This window comes from Crocodylus porosus, unplaced genomic scaffold (assembly GCF_001723895.1).
Source record: "Crocodylus porosus isolate Cpor-Errol unplaced genomic scaffold, CroPor_comp1, whole genome shotgun sequence".
Classification (NCBI taxonomy): Eukaryota; Metazoa; Chordata; order Crocodylia; family Crocodylidae; genus Crocodylus; species Crocodylus porosus.
The window spans coordinates 118552213-118570060 of NW_017728886.1; the positions used below are offsets into that span (position 1 = coordinate 118552213).

Consider the following 17848-nt stretch of genomic DNA (forward strand, 5'->3'; position numbering starts at 1 on the left):
TGCGGTTGGCCTTCCTGACCACATCCCCACAGTGCCGGCCCATGTTCATCTTGGCATCAATGATGACTCCAAGATCCTTTTCTTGATCTGACGAGAAGGAAGTTCCCCAGCCTGTAGGTATGGTGCTGGTTCTTCCTCCCCAGGTGCATCACCTTGCACTTGTCAGTGTTGAATCCCATCCTGTTCTCATCCATCCACCCCTGTAACCTGTCTTGAATCATTGCATTTCAGAATGAAATGTTTCCAATTACACATTTTGAGAAAATTCAGTTCCATGAATGGCTTTGTTAATTCAGTTTCTTGTCCTAATTTGGAATAAAATGCATTTTGCAATTTTGGACTTTCCTGTATGATGACAGTTCTGATTTTCTAGCTTGCAGCCACAGCACATGTTCAACAATGTACCCCAATGAAATGTACCCGGGTTGTTTAGCACAGGAAAGTGAAATGTAACTTCTCAGGTTGAAATTGAATATGATTTTGAGAGGTAATTATGCATATTAGAGTGCAGTGAAAGGGGCTGCAGAGGCTTTCCTTACATTTCATTCAAACACGTTCAACAATTTATTACAGGCAATACCTACAATGTTCTTCTCTTGTTAGAGAAGAATAGTGCTAGTGTTATGGTAATGGAAGCAGCATAGCAAAGCATCCACCATAAGCAGGGTATACTGTAAAGTCCACTGACAGAACACCTATTAGAAAAACCAACATGGATTTATGAGGCAGACTTCATGCAACAATTGAAATATGTGGTAATAAAATGAAGTGGTTTAAAATTAGAACTTAAAAGGTATAATCAAACTAAACAACCCAGTTAGCTGGCTGAATCTCCAATGCACCAAAAAGCAAATATCTACAAGAACATTGACCCTACCAAATAAATGTGTGTACATTCCTTGTATAACAGAATACAATCCATAAAGCAGAGCGTATTTCTTAATGGAACTGACTTGTTACTTTGAGTATGTACGTAACAGGTATATTGTGTTTCAGAAGCATCCTCCATGGTGCTTGTTTTCTTTTCATTAGTCACAAGGTTTCCCTTCTCCAAAACCAAACAAAATGCGATTATTTAATGATTCAGGGTTTGGGCAAACTTTTATACCACTGACATCAGTGTAAATCCAGAGTAATTCCTTTCTGGCTCCGTGCTGCTGGTTGTTTTGGGAAAACATAATTAGTCGGACTTCGGTTTTTGTATGTATGTGAAGCTACCTTTTCTTCGCTACCCAACAGCACTGATTTTATTTTGTTCTAACAAAAGTAGGCAATTATGCCTGGTGTTTATCAGCAGGCTATGTCACCCTTTCAAGCTGACAACCCTTGATTGCCCATAATTTTGGAAGATACTAACGATCACTCCGATCTCATCATCAAAAAACTGCTGCTATTTGAGATGAGGCAATTTTTGTTGTTTCTTTTCAAGTCTCCTTCTTGAAACAATAATAAAACAAATGAGAGAGGGCAAGGAGAAGCAATGTGAATCTGAGGCTGCCTGTCATTCCTGAGGCAAATACCAGACAGTTATTGCAGTATTGGATAAGCTGAACCTGTGAAAATTGGCTCTTAATTACATTTGAAAGCCTACATCAATACAAAGCGCATTCTTGCTGTGTGCAGGGTGACACTTGAGAAAGCCAAAAGATGAAAGAAAATTTCAGCTCAGTGCACTGGTGGACATGAGCATCAGCTCTCACCAATATTTCTTCCGCCTCTTGAGCCCACTCACCATAGCAACCTTTGTTTGCCTGCAATAAAAGGGAAGGTATCATCACTGCTCACTTAGCGTAGAGTGCAGCTTTTGAGAAGGAAAAAAAAGGTTGCCTTCCAAAAGTGGAAGGGCAGAGAGCAGCCTTCTTAGCGGGTCTAAGATAAACATGCTGTGCAGTAACCCAGCTTTCCCATTTAGTTAAAGTGACAGAAACTTTTATTAGTTTATATTTCACAAGGGGCTTTTTTGCTATTGTTCAGAGAGGAAGGGGAATTTACCTCGGACTATACACAGAACCCACAAAGAAACAATAACCCAGTCAATCCGTGCTCATTGGCCTGGTAATTCTTATTTGGCTATCAGCAACCTGGAGAACTTGAGGAGAACAGGAGGTTTTCCCCCCAAAGTGGTGGGTAAGAGACATCAGAGCAACATCCTGGCTCCAGAGCCAAGGCTCTGCCCAAGCCACTGATTTCGTTCTGAAGAGGTGACTTTTAGTCAGTTACAATGTTCATTTATTAAAACCAGAGCCCATTTTAGGATCTACCTGCCTCAGGTACTTGCATGGCTTCATTACTTCATCTACCGAGCACATCATCCTGTAATGCACTGAACTGCACGGTTGGTATGCAGTAGGAATTAATTGTCCACATTTTACAAACAGAAACTGAGACAAAGACATGTTTGCATCCTCTTGCCAGGATGTTCGTTAGCATACCTAACCCCTAGTACCTGCACATGTATTCCACACCCAGAAATAGGCTGTGAGGTCGTATGCTGTGCAGGATTGTGACCCTACAATCCTCCAGCCGAGAGAGATTTGATCCTCCCCGAATTGCATCCAGACACTTCATGGTAAATGTGGACACCTACTCCATAACTGGAGAATCAAAGACAGCCTGGGTTGCAATTGTGGTGCAATTTTTTAGACGGTGCAACACATTGTGAATGATTGCTCAATTTGATCATTTAATGACGATCTAAAATCAGTCCATGAAGCTACCTCTGAAACAGTTGAATAGCTATTAAATTTAGATATTAATCTATGAATGTTGTAATCCTAAAATGTCATACAAAAGAAGAAGACTCTATGTGCAGCTGTCCTCAGCAGTTGCTTTGAAGTGTACTGGAGACTGGTGTCTTAAGAGGAGCCTCCAGGAGGATACCTCTAAGTGGCTTCACCCTCTTATTTCTGGGTTTGGGGCACACCTGAAGGAGTGCATGTCCAGGATGGAACTCACTTGCCACAGTGCAGACCTGCCTTAAGTGGCTTGCCCATCCATCATCTGTTGCAGAGCAGAGAGAAAACTTGAATCTCTGGATTTCAAACTCTAGTGCACTGATAGTGCTATGGGATACTAATGTGCTGTGAGATTTTCCTGTGTGAGGAGACCTTCTCCCCTGTTTGGCACCCAAATCCTGCCCCAGCTACTTCTGTGGTACCTGCAGCTACTCCTGCTGTGCCCCACCCTTCTCCCAACCAAGGCAGCCCTGTGCCAGCCATGCCAATGCTACCAGCAGCGTGCTCTTCTGTGCTTAGGTGGGCAAACAGGCAGATGAACAGATGAAGTTGCACTCTGCAATCCAGTTTGTCCCCTCCACTCCTCCCATGCTCCCGAGGCCATCAGGAGGAGCTGTAGGGGTAGTCACCGGTGTGCAAGACCCTGCAGGAGCAGGCTTGGCCGTTTTGGTAGGCCTTGCCCCATGAGGTACAGGACACAGGCAGAAGGGGGCAGATGGTAGGAAGAGCGGGGTACAACTGGATGACGTCTTGTCACTGCTGCCCTTAAATGGCACCATCTAGATCAGTGATTCTCAACTTTTTTAGTTTCAAGGCCCCCTCCCTATCTTTTATGAGTTTAGATATTTTTGTTCAGGGGTTAGGTGTTAGGGTTTAGAGTGAAATGTGCTGCCAATTTTAATCCAGAAAGGAAGTGTGCCCAGGTAGCAAAAGTTTGGGAAACACTTCTCTAGTGCTTTAAACCCCAGGAAAATCCTAAAAGCCTGCTCAGGAACAGGTCCCTCTTCAGATGATATAAATACTGAAAAGAAGCTGAATTCTGCCATTTTTGGGAATAGAAAAGTCACTGGGAAAGAACAGAAGTAATTGGGAAAATGTAAACTTCACAAAAATAATAAACTGACAGCTTTCCTTTGTATGAATGGAGAAACTGAGGCGAGCTCTACTGTTAGGAGCCCAAGCACGAACATTTTGCTCCAAGCCACACATCTGAATTTGTGGTGAAGTCAAGGTGTGAGCCCAGGTTCTCTGATGTCTCTTTCTGTGTTCAGTTAACAAATCATGCCAAAACCACCAAAAGAGTACTGTGATTTTAGGTGCAGTGTTTTGGAAAAGCAGTGTAGGAAAAAAACAAAACATTTTATCAGAAGAAGTGCATCTCAGATAACATGGCCTGCTGGCAGCGTGTGATCACTGCATTTTTTGAAAAGGTTATAAATATTTATAAAATCCTGTTTGCCTTGGAGAAGGTAGAAATGGTTGATTAGATGCTGTGTGGTATTATTCAAGTATGCTTGACCTTTTGTAATATATAGGCAAAAGATGTGAGTCATCAAAGGCTTGCTGACATGAGTACTTCTTACTCACACAGATAATCTCATGGTAAACCATGTGGAATTACCTTTGTTAGTAAAACGCCAGATGAAAGACTAGAAAAATATTCTCTGCAGGAAATGAAAGTTGCCTCCATTACATAGGGGCATATGCCTGCTAGGATTTATGCATGCTTACTGCCAACTCACAAAATACCCATTTTTTCCACCACCAAAATGTGGTAGGGTTGGATATCGTTTTTGAAGCTCTCTACATTTTTTGCTATCTTTTCTCTGGGTAAACCTGGTGGTTTTTTGTCTGTCCATAACCTGGGTAAGACAGATGTCCCCTTTTCATAGAGGAAGATGTTAGTTACTTAGAGACACTTAGACTAACAGCTAACAAACAACCATTCCCAAGATTGTGACATTTGGAAGACTGGGCAATCAACTGAGAAAGGAATAGTTCATAGTTATTTCAGTACTGTGGGATTCAAGACATCTAGGCTGCTTTTTTTCTCTGCCACAAATGTCTTTTCTGACTACAGGCAAAATCTCCAGATCCTATTTGTACTATCTTATTACCTGTCTAAGTGTTATCTTGTTCCACCATGAGTGAGTCTTTGAAAAACTGTTAACACAAAAGGTGGATAGGTCCTCTTCTTCCTTGGTGCATTCCTGTGACTCAGTCTTAAGGGCAGGATGACAGCACATTAAAAACAGACAAGATAATGGGTTCATTTTAGGGATTTGAGGGGGTGAAATTGGGTCAAGTTTAAGGACAGTTGCCTTTCTCCTAATAGGTAGGATAGGATCTGGTCCTTTGCCTTTCCTTGCTACAGTTCCTTTTTCTCTAAAATGGCAGTAACAATATTTCTATACACCATGGGGGGAGAGGGGCCGGGGTGGCGGGAAGTAAGAATAAACATTTTCCTTCTCTTCTTTCTTCATTAAACCTGAATTTTTCATATTTCTTCCCATCACCACAGCATAGTCCATATATGTTCATTGAGCTACCTTTTGAGGCTCTTCATCTCGCTTTTAGGGATGTGAAAGGTTAAACATGTAAGCAATAAGTATATTTATTCCACTAATGCATTACCAGTTAACATTAGTGTGGGGTACAGTCCGGTGGGGAAGGGAAGTGGTACGGTGCCTCAGGAATATGAAGGTGGCAGTGCAGACAAGAAGAAGGGAGGGAGGGAGGAGCAAGGAGAATAGAAGAGGCAAGAGGGGACTAGTATCCATAGCTAGTCTACTCCCTCCTTCCCAGCACATCAGCAGCTGCAGCAAGCTGGAAAAGTGCCTTGCCTTCTACTACCATCCATGACTTCATGTGGGCAATGCTGTCTGGTGCAGCTTGACACCGCCTCCTCCCCACCCTGTCAAAGGTCCCAGGGAGTGCCTCCCAGCCGCAGCTGTGTCCCACCAGGTCTGTATGTGGCCCCCAGCTCCCCATCATGCTCCAGCCAGGCAGCTGTGGCCCTTCCCATGCAGTGGGGTGAGGTAGGGCAGATGCTAGCCCAGGGATTTGTGTTCCATGGCCTGGACTAGGTGTGTTATCGGTTAACTGTTTAATTGATGTAATAAGAGGAGGTTAAATGGATAATTTTTAAAAGGTATTTTCATCCCTACTCTCTTTGCCCTCCCACTGACCATGGGGTCCAATTTCTAGCCCTGCAGACAGCATGGCTGAAACATCACCAAAGTGGTGGTGCACTTGGTAAATGTTTGGGACTTGATCCTGCTCTGTTTGAAGTCAGCAGAGTTTGATGGGAGCTTGTTTGAGGTTCTTTAAGGTTTAGGTTTTTGCAAGCCCTTAAGAAAGATGAACAAAATTGTAGTTGAGAGTAATCCTTGTCGTCATGAGTTGTCAATTAACTTCACTGGTCACTTGGGAAATAAACTTAATAGGATTGATCATACGAGCAAGGGTCAGTGATCTGCGAGAGAAATGGAATCAAACAGCTTTCCAAATATGTAAGTATGTATTTTAATTAGCATATGCTCACAGAACAAATAGGGCTGCCAATTGCCATCTGTATAGAAGACAGTAGTTGGTTTGGCATAAATAACATGATTCAAAATTAGCACAGTGGCATTGAGAGAGTTTCTTGAGACTTCTTGACTTATTTTTCTAGGAAACTGTATTAATAGTAGTGTTATCTACTGGACAGAGAAGAGTTTCTATAGCAACTAATCAAATTAAAACTATCCCTTCAGAACAGACTTCCCAGAACTTCTTGGCTTTTGAAAGCGTGTTTGCACCAACCTGTTAGTCACAGAATGAATGAGCAGTTTTTAAAATTTTGCCTCTGGTTGGTCTGAAGGAAAAAAACCCTTAACAACCAGCATTCTTCATTTCCTGTAAATTCTCCTGTGAAACTGATAGATCTGTGGCTGCACAAATCCTCTTTTAATGGCTGTAAAAATTCTAAGAGAACAATGAAAGCTGTACGTGTGTGTGTGTGTGTGTGTGTGTGTGTGTGTGTTTGAAGCAACTGGAGCATGCGTTTTTAAATCTTGTATGGACTATTCCTTATTTTATGTGTGTACTTCAGGTAGAGGATATTTAGCTACTGTTTAGGAAAATGGCTACAATGATTCATAGTTTTTATGCTCTATATTTTCTCTTCTGTTTAGTATAGAGTTTTATAGCAACTGAGTTCTTATCCCAAGTAATATAAAGATCAAATAAAATATGTAATGCCATAATTTTGGTCAGTCCTTTACAACAATAAAGAATGCAGTCCAATTCTGATCTGTGACACAGGTAGAAATCCAGAGTAACTGAGTTGAAATAAATTTTAATCTGCAGTTGTTACAACATCAAATACATGATCAGTACCTGGTGTATGTATTGGATAGACTAGGAAACTTGTGCTCCTGACATTGTCTAACGAAGGCTTCAACAAACTTTGGCTCAATGAGACATCAACTTCTGGCATCACCCCTCCCATTCCAACCTGACTTCTCCTTAATGTAATGAGGTCCAAGCTTCTAACCAAGTCCCCCCTCCCCTTTCCTTTCATTTCCCAGAAAGTGACCAGTCTTGGTTGGGTTGCCAAAAATACAAGCAGGGATTTTCAAGGACCTTGCAGATTGCACCTGGAAAATGAGAAGTCTAGTGACACATGTTCCAGGAAGACTGAGAGGTTTGAAGGAAGGTTCAGCAATAAGGGGACAACTAACTAGTATATATTCCAATGAAGTAGGATACCTCTGCATGGGTATCTATATAGGAACTGGCAACTGGTCTTCTTGTAAAATCATTGAAATACAACTGGTTTCTATAGTTGTTCATTGCATAAAATAGTATAAAAGATTTAAGTGTTCAATCACATATTTAGGGACAGATTCAGGGCAGGGATGGGGGTGGAGGAGGCAGTGGTGCAGTTGCACCCCACCTTTGATTCCTGCTCTACCCAAACTTTAAAACCAAGTGCCTCAGAGGGGTAGCAGCACTTCCATTCAGGCAGTGCTGAGACAGTTAATTAACTTCATGGCTTGTTATAATCTGTTTAGCCCACAGTTTATAATGACTCCTCTCCTTTTTAATGATATTGATGTTCCACTATTCAAATGATCCTTTCTTCTGCATTTTTTCTGTCTGTTAGTCATTTTATCTTCTAGATCATGCAAGCACAGGCAAAATGAGGAAGAAGGCAAGGAGGGACCAAGCTTAAAATGAGCTGAGATTTATTTCATGGCCACATACAATTCTTTTAAATAACGTTTGGTTCTCCAAGCTTGGAGGGCTGTTGGAGTCATGATGGTCAAGGAAATATACAAGTGGCAAGGGTCTGTGCATGCTATCTTTTATTGGACGAACTATATCAACCTTGTAATCCAGCTGGTCCGGGAAAAGATATCGCAAAAAACCCTTGCTTCTCATACTAGTTCCTTCATTTTGTCTTACACAAATGTAGGTTCACATTTGTGGACATTTTTAGTAATGCTTTTTGCCATACATGGAGGACACAGCCTGTTGAGACTTCTCACATTATTCTATGTTGTGTTGTTTATATTTTCCAGAGCCTTCACTCTGAGGCTTTTAACATGCCATATTTTGTTTTTACTTATTCTCCTTTAAGCAACAGAAAATGTTTGTTATATTGTGGGACACCTTCCTATTGAAGTTTTCTTCACCATGTTCTTCACAGCCTGTCTTTTCTACTACAGGGCAGTGCCAGCGAGGCTACCTTGGTTTCACTGCTTGCTGCCAGAACCAAAACAGTCAGGCGTTTTCAGCTGGAAAACCCTGAACTAACAGAGTCAGACATCATGGGCCGGCTGGTGGCTTATGCTTCAGATATGGTAAGCACATCTATTCATCTAAAAATGGTTATAAGTTTTTTTTTCTTGCTTAAATCTGCTGTACAGATTGCTTAGACTGGGCTCTTTGCTGAGAAGTTTGTTATTTAATTATGCTTGTCTAGCATCTACAAAAATTGGTCCATATTTGGGGTTCCTAGATGCTATCTCAATACAAATAGAAGCGAGTTAAAGCATTATAATGTTTCATATTTAATATTAGGTTTGCAAGGGATCCCACTGAAGTTAAAGATGTTGCTTGTGGTGTAAAATATTAACCAAAATGAGTATTACACAATGTGGGTCATAATTTAACAAATTTGCTCAATGCACACATGCATTTCCTCATACACCAAATGAGTTCCAAGGAACTGGGCTTTAACACCTAAAGAAGGAAGCTGCAATAGGTTTGAAAAAAATCCTACTGGAGTCTAAGCAAGTTCCTTCCAAGTATTCCCAATACAATCCCTGTCTTCTTGCATTGTATTTAGGAGATTTCTTAGACAAATTCTCAGCCTGGCTGAGATCATGGAAAGCTCTTGCATCCACAAAAGCAAATCCTAGTCCCTTGGTTCCACTACTTCTATATTTCTAAAACTGCTAATCCTATCAAAGGAAGGGAAGCAGTGCCGCCTCTTCCAATAAGCATGGCATTTTGTTATCTAAATGTCGCTTAGATAGGAGGAACGCTCCAAGCACTTGATATTTAGTTAGAACAAATCACTGGTTATAGGGCATAAATTGGGCATCTTTCAGGTTAATCCAGACTTTGCCATCACCATATGTTAAGACATAATGTAATTAAAAGGTATTCGTGCTCTGCTGGGGAAGGGTGGACTGTTATGGTGCAGACGATGTGAGAACAATCAGGATATGAAAGGGTAGAAAAAGAGCACAGTAATTTTTAAAAGGCACAAAATGGTCCTGTGTTCTCTTTGAACGCATGGTGTGCAGATGGCCAGGCACAGAGCCCTACATCTGAGGCACTAATGAGGTAGGCCTCACTGTTGTTTTCCCCTTTTTGTTGTAAATGGCTGATCTGAAATGGATACTGACAGCCCCCTTTGCCTGCTGAAGGTCAGGGGATTTTCTGTCTGCTGAAGGATTCGCCTTAAGACATAACTGACCTTTCAAAGCGGATCGTTGCTGAGCCAACTGTTCCTTCCACATTAAGCACAGACCTGTGGGACAGATCACCCAGTAATGCAGAAGAGAGAAAAACCAAATGCTTTTCTGAGGGAAGGAGACAACACATTTATAAGGGGTACAGGCATTTTCACAGGGCAAGAATGGAGATAAAAGCTCTTTTCTGGGAGGCAGGAGACACAGATGTAGACCCCTACCCTCTCTAAACTGGAGCTAGAAGGGGAGCCCATGTTCTCCACATCCCTGGCTACCAGGTTATGAGGTTGTCAGGGGTACAACTAAGATTTAGGTGATCAAGGCTTGACCCTAGAGGGTCTCAACCCAAGAGGATTGAGGAGCAGACAAGGTCCAGACTAAAGGCATGAGACAAGAGGACCAGGAGCAGGTATGTCAGGAGGTCAAGGTCTGTAAGTAATGGAGACATGGGTGATCACTGAGAGAGAGCCATGAGCTAGAGGGGTTACAAGCAGGAAGCATGGATTGAGACTAGCATCACCAGTGCAAAGGGGGAGGGGAAGAAGAATGGCTGACAACAGTAGGTGTAAGGGACAAGGACATCAGTAGTCAAAATAAAGCCACAGATGAGGAGTTGGCCATCAAGAGATAAGGGTCTTGACTGGATTCAGGAGCAAGGAGGAGGGAAAGGGGTCAAGAGCTGCCAGATCTGGAGCAAAGGGGTCTAAGCTGGAATCTGGAACAAGGAATCAGCAAGCAAGAAGCAGGAAACTAGGAACAAGGAGTCAGAAGACCAAAGCTAGACAGAGACATCTGTCCTAGTAAGTAGCTTCCTAAGCACTGAAAGAGCAGCTGCCTATAAGCAGGAAGCTATGTGCATGCAGGCAACCAAGGCCTTCTGGAAGTAGTTAGACTGCTGGCAGTCAGGTTCACTGGGTAACCAAGGCCAGCTGGGGGCTAATTAGCTGGCTTGCTGCCTTGAGTCCTTAGTCACTTCCCCAGTTGTCTTACTCATTCCCAAACTTTCTTTTTTAGGTGCCTAAGCTTTTAATTCAGTGCTGTAAATGCCATTGGGTAGCAGAGTAGCAAAGTACCTAAGTAAAAGTTAGATGCTGTAGCATCTAAGTTCTCTTATGGGCTTAGCCCCAAGATCCAGAATAGCTGTAGGCATTACAGATCTCGCTTCAGCATTCTTGAAAATGGGATGATAATTCCAGAATCCTGCCTACATTTGAATTCATTTAATTACATTCTGCCCCACAATTTCAGTTGTTTATAATACACTTCTTGCCATCCTACCCTAGGACTAAAGTGCTGGGTTGCTAAGCGCTATTGAGCAACTATTGCATCCTTCCCTAGAGTTGACCACCTTTCATAGCTAGCAAGTGTTTTCCCATTATTAAAGTGGAAGCTCACCACAGGTTCACTTTAAAAACAAGTCAAATTGAGGCTACTTAAAAACTTCATCTTTTTCTAGTCTTAGTGAAGCAGGGTTTTGCCATGGTGTGAGTAATTTGCTTTTGATGTCTCAGCATGTGGTACAGCAGGATAGGAAAGGACACCGTATCAACTTTGATTTTTGTTATGTGGGTTTTGACTGACATGACCTTTCATTTAAATCATAGTTACACATTTTATAAGAATTGCACAGAAATTTTTTACTCAGTCTCATTACCAAGGTATACATATCTAGAAATATGTTGACTCTACAGAATCTCCAAATATAAGGATCTTTTTTGCCACATAAATATTAATAGGAAAGTAGCAAGTGGACCTCAATTCTGGCAGAAGATGAATGAATATCAGGGGCATTACTTATTTAGTTGGTAAAGGGGGAAAAAAGCTTTACCGATGTAACTTAAAGTATACATAGTCCACCAGAATTTTATACCCTGAAACACAACTTCCTAAGACGACTCAATTAGTTGATTTTATGAAAGTTAATTATTTTGATTGCTTTGGTAGAAAATCCTGAGGTTGACAAACAAGCATACCAAATTCTCAGAGTATGCTCAAGCAAAACAATCAGTGGTAATGGGAATATTATTGGCATGAAGTCTGAGCAAGGGTTTCAGAACTTGACCATTCATACTTCATAGTTAAGATGTACATGCATCTTTCTGTACTTAGCACAGAAACCCCCAGTTCACTGAGTGATGGTTCTTAGCTGTGTGGTTTATTGGAATTCAAAAACATTTCAGTGGAAGGAGCATACTTTAAAACTTGCCTATTTTATTTCAGGCTCACTGCTCAGTGGAAAGAGCTGCATTAATTGGAGGAGTGAAGATGAAAAATATCCCTTCAGATGATAAATTTACTGCCCGTGGATCTGCCCTTCAGAAGGCTGTGGATGAAGACAAAGCTGCTGGTCTCATCCCATTTTTTGTAAGTACTGATTTTAACTGTTTTCACTGATGGACTTACTGCACCTGAAAAGCTACTTTCAAGGGCCAAGTACAGATATTACACTTTTACCGATATACATTATTGGAAACTGGTCTATATCCATAACGGAACAGAAGTTCAGCACACACAGACTGGTTTAAAGATGGCAGAGCCCAGTCTAAGATTGCCTCCCCTGGTGAACGTGTGTTCTGTGTGCTACTGGTCTAAACTATGCCACTTACAGAAAACCATGCAACTCGGATTGATTCCACCTGGGGCTTTTTGAATGTCTCTGAAAGATAACCAGATGATACTGTATGTAATCTATGGACATAATAGTCTGCAGACTAGAGAGAATATGAATTTGACATAGTGAGTGTTCCACACAGTACACAACTTCTTCATTGGATCTCTTTTCTTCATAGGTTCCAGAGAAAAAAGAAAAAAACTTAATTTTCTAGCCTACATAGAGTTTTGAAGACTTTTTTTCTATGTGATTCATGTGTGCAATGAACTGTCAAAGAGTAGCGGCACCATTGAATAAGCACAGAGTGAGAGAGGGGCAATTAAAGGAGGAAAAAAATTGGGTGCAGACAGGTAGACGGATGCCAGGGAACTTCATGGCTGCTTCCACACCTGAAAGTTTATGTTATATGCTCTTACAGTGAACTCCCAAGCTACAATTATTACAATCTTCTATATTTGTTTTTCTGTTTTTGTGCATGCAAAAGAATCATAAAATCAACATGCAAAATGACAGTGTCAAACTTAAGATCAGGAACAATCAAAGCCCTCCCAGAAACTATTAGCCTCAGGGCCATGTTAGCAAATAAAGCAGCCCCACAACCTATTAAGAAGCTTAACGAGATCAGTAGCTGTTAGATAGGCATGCATGTAGCTCCCTCACCTTCCAATAAGGTGTCCTGTGTTAAGAATAGGATGGAAGTTTGATTGTAACATTAGTATCCAGCTCCAATCAGAATTCATGCACAGTGAGAAATATTCATGCTGTGTGATCTTTTAGACTGGATACAAGTGACTTTTAAGGAGCGTTACTACTTTAATTAAAATGATGCTTCTGAGTCATTGACTATAAAGTATGTGAATTCAGAATATTAATCAATTGCTTGTAACAAAAATTCATTTTATTATGTTTTTTTTCCTCCTGCTCATTCCATAGAGTTAACAAAACTAGATGGTGAACTACATTTTATTCTTGTGCATCATCATCAACTTTTTCAAGTTAATTTCTTATCATCATGGCTATGGAAACTTGCTGACGTCTGTGGCCTTCATAGGTGTACAAGAGGATATAATATATCCTGCAGAACCTTTTGTGTCTACTGACACCCAAGAAGGAAAAAGCATGTCTTCACTTTCACTATCAGAGATGAAATTTTAGGTTGGCTGTTAGAAAAAGCACAAAAAAAGTAAATGTTGATATTGGGAGAAAATATACAAACTTGATGAGTAGACTTTGCTTTTAGAGTCCTTTTTTCTTCCTTTCTTCTTCTTCTTTGATCATTTAAGGTAAAATTTTCAAATGAGTCTCAGTATTTACACTTCAAATGTGACTTAGACACTTAAGAGAGACTTTCAGTAAGGCTTAGGCTTCAAAGCATTTAAGTCATTTCTGAATACGGAACTTAAATCACTAACCTATTTGAAATCCTCCCCCATGCCTTTTTGTTTCGAACTGTTTTGGTTTACTTAGCTTGGGCTCTGGTTTTACCATTGAGACAGTTGAACTGGAGAGCATGAACACAGTGTGTTGCTGTTTTGCTGCCATGTAGGAAAGGAATTGAAGGAACCTAGGGAGAGCCTAGAAAAATCTGCCAGTGGCTGTGTATGGGGGGAACCAAAAACAGCTCTCCAGAATGAACAAGGCACCTCTAGGGCTGCTTACATAAATTGCTGCCATGGGGCCTACAGCAGAGGAAATGCATCATGCTGGTGGTTTCATTTCTGTCTGTAATAGCACAGTAACTCATATAAGTTGGTTTAATATCTAGCATAAAGGTATCTTGTTTGTTGTTCATTTTAACAATATACTCAGAAGTGCTTACTTTTTTTCAATAGGTGTTTGTGGGGGTTTTCCTCTTACATTTTATACTGAAAGTATAATTTTGTAGTCTGCTTCCATGTCTTTTTTAATGTTAAAATAACTTGCTCCATTCCTCAGACCTTGTCTATGTGCCCACTTTGCAAGTCATTTTTCATAAATATTCATCCTCTCTCAGTGTTTCCAGCTGTAAAAGGAGGAAATCAAACAATCTGTTTATAGATTCAGTGACGCCATTACAAAGGGAGTTTTTTACTGTATTTTGTCTCCTCTGTTTGCTCTGCTTTGAAACATGGGCTTTGAAAGGAAGTATTGGCTCAGCCTGAGTTAATGTGGCCTGTGCCAGGTCTTCCAATTTATTAGTATACATAAAACATGTCAGCTAAGATTAGACTAGATCTCATTATCCTTATTGCCGGCCTCTTTACTGAAAAGGTGTGCTAATTCCCTGTTGTGCTAAGCAGCAGTCCATGCCTGGCAGCAGGGCTCCCTTCTTTTGTTTATCAGGTTTCAAAAGCTCTCCAAGTTCTTTTGTCCTTGAGCAAATTGCCACTATTTTATTTTGTTCCTGTGACAAAGATATGCCCTCTACCAAGGAAACACCTTATGCCACCTTATGATGCACCTCCTCTCGTTCACTCTTCCTCTTCCACACAGAGAAAAGCAACATCAAAACAGAAAGCTCAGTGGGAAGAATCCTGCCTGAAAAAAGATTGAGAAAGCCTAAAAATCCATTCTAACTAAGACAGCTGGATTGCCTTGAAGTTTGTGTAATCTCTTGAGCAAAAAATGGCATAATAGGGTGTGTGGTAAAGAAATCAAAGAATTGAGACTGCTTCTCTTCTCTGTGGTGTGTGTATTGACTCTACCGAAGTCAGAATAACTATACCAGAGCAAGTGAGTAGAAAATCCAGTATGTATTACTGGGCTTGATGGGAAATAGAAGGCATAATTAATGTAGCCTGGTAGCCACGTGATAACTCTTCACATACATATGGCTTGTTGTTGGATTTGATTGGCCTAATCTTTTTTTTTTAAGAATCTTTTAATTTATTTCTCCTAATATTGTCTTTGAGGTCTAGGGATTTGCTCATCAGCACACTTAGCACAAGATGTTGTAAGAGTTTGGGAGCATGTCTAAAAATCTGGGTTTTATTTATTTTTTAAATTTTTGCTTTACTGCTCAAGATTGCACTTTCAAATATATTTCTTTTACAAATGGTGTTTGCATAAATTAGTGAACAGATGTACCCTGACGCACAGAAATAGATGAGTTAGTTACACAGGGCACCTGCAGACATCTGGCCTGATTAGATGAGGGGGTGACTGATTCCTAAAATGGACTGAACATGGCAGGAGTTGCTAACCATCAGCATCCCAAAGGAGCAAGCCCCAACTTAGCCAATATGGCAAGATGTCAAACCCTACATTTGGGCTCCGCTTCTACAAGGCAATGAAGCACATGTTGACTTAGGCACATCAGGACCTTGGGATCTCATGTAAAGACAGAAAACCACCGGCACTGGGAACAGTGCTGGGTGAAGTATCAAAATGTGAGGTAGGATGCACTAACCAGAGCCCTAACAAGATAAAAAATAGAGTCCACGGCAGATGGCCTTGTTCACCTTCATGTGTACAAGTGGGCTGTTAGTACATTGACCTTCGTAAGTCAGTGCAGGTGTATGGCAGTAGCTGGGGAGTATATTACAATATACTTCAGGGACCTGATGACATGCTAAAGCTACAATACAGTCTCAGTGGTTGAATAAATACCCAGCACAAACTATCTGTGGGTCTAGCTGAAATGGCTCTTCTCAGTGATGATGTACAGGATATTAAGAGGCAGACAATTTGCATCAAGACTGCTGTAGGCAGTTGTCTCCACAGAATTAAAGAGTTGGAAGTGCCTCCACAAATGACCACTGAAAACAGTTCTTTTCACAAGATTAATAGTGCTAATGCAATGATGCGGCTGTCTGACAGGCAACGTTCCCCTCAGAAAAGGCTGGGATTATAGGTACATATTACATGATGCCCAGAAGTGGTTGCATTATAGAGAGGGGGAAATATCACTAGTAAGTATTCAGTTAACACAGAGATGAGCATTGCATAGACAGAAAGGGAGAAGGATCACTAGGCTAGAAGTTAATATTAGTAGAGTTGTGTAAGGTGTAGTAGCAGAGTAGTAAAAGTCTCTTGCTACAGAGCAGTGGGGGTAAACCTTTCTCTGGACTTGTGCTAAAGGTTGCCTCCCAACTGACCTAGCTGTTGTGTACCTGGCCATATGGGCTTGGGAATCAAAGGCAGCTGGATGGGATGTCAGCTACAACACTCCTATGTGTGCCATTGGCTATAGAATCTGATACACCTTAACCATGCCAGCCTGGTATTTTTGGGGAAGATCGTTACCTTTTTTTTTATCACTAAAGCATTAATGTCACTACTACCTAGCAGCATCTTTGAACTGAATATATGGTAGTCTGAGATGTTTGTTGTTTTTTTAAATAGTGGTTGTAGTTGCAGAAATGACTAGAAAATTAGCATGAGGAACTCTGTGTCAAGGAGTCAAAATTGCTTCATGGGTGGTTTAATAAATAGTGGAAACTGGTATAACCTGGGACCAATTACAGCTCTGCATTCATTGCTCATATATTAGCATAAAGATCTCGTAAGTATTTTGGATAAACATAACCCCTGTAAATATCACTTCTTTAAATGGGACATGTCTTTTAGCATATTTCAGTTGCATAAGTTTTCCTGGCTAGTCTTCTTATTCTTGTTACCTCCGGAAAAACCACAAGTCTGAAGTCTCAGTTGGCTTTGCATGACAAACCCTGTTCCCTTATTGATCCACATGACATTTAACCAGCCAAGTCCTTTTGAAGTTGGTAGGCATATGCAGATTTGTCCTTTGTGTACTATTGGGAGATTAAACTTCTAAAAGGTAAGGATTCTGCACTGTCTGAAGCTTTGAATGTCAGAGATACCAGTGTATGTTCCCTGATACAGGGTGGAATGACTTGAGGTGAGAGAACCAAGTACTGGGCTGCTTCAGATCCACATAAGGGCAGAGTTATATTTACAGTACACAAGCTGAAAAGGATAATGCCTGGGGGCTTTCCTGAGCTGTCAGTTCCATTTCTGTGAAATAGCCTGTCCCCTGCCCTGAACAAATGTGATTATGCTCCTGTAATATGGGCTACAAATTGGGTTAGGTTCATTGTTTAGTACTGACGCAGGGTTATGTGCCCTGATGAGAGCAGATGCTGTCACTTTAAGTGGTTTCTGGGAATTAACACAAGTGGCTTTGGGGCTTAGACACCTACCGAGAAGCCATTAAAAAATATTTAAACAATAAGGCGCTGTCTACTAAGCAAACCATTACTTAAAACAGTTGAACTCATGTACTGAATGCATATAATCACTGACCAAAATGGCACATTTTTAGAGTGGTTATGGAAAGTGTGTTTGTAGCTTAGTTTAACATGTCTTACGGTATTGACTTCAAAGTATTGCATCTTCTGCTGGCTAAACGGAGCAATAATCTTTCTCACTTTAATTGTCTCTTGCTAGTCACTGACACTCTTGTTCATAACAGCCCACATACCTAATCATAATGCACATGGGTAAGGAAACACAATTCTGACTGTGTGCAACCTTAAATTCCTCCTTTCCTTAGCTGTGTGCCTGGGTAACTTGATATTTCAAGCATTGTTCTG

General features: G+C 40.9%; 1 protein-coding gene across 3 annotated transcripts in view; it reads left to right on the top strand.

The window, feature by feature from the left end:
* The window catches only part of DDC (dopa decarboxylase), a 90199-nt gene that overhangs the window by 22894 nt on the left and 49457 nt on the right, over window positions 1-17848 (top strand). For all 3 annotated transcript variants that reach the window (XM_019540986.1, XM_019540994.1, XM_019541009.1), the window contains exons 5-6: window positions 8450-8584; window positions 11924-12067. In XM_019540986.1, the coding sequence (XP_019396531.1) occupies window positions 8450-8584; window positions 11924-12067 (279 nt within the window). The remainder of the gene's footprint in view (window positions 1-8449; window positions 8585-11923; window positions 12068-17848) is intronic.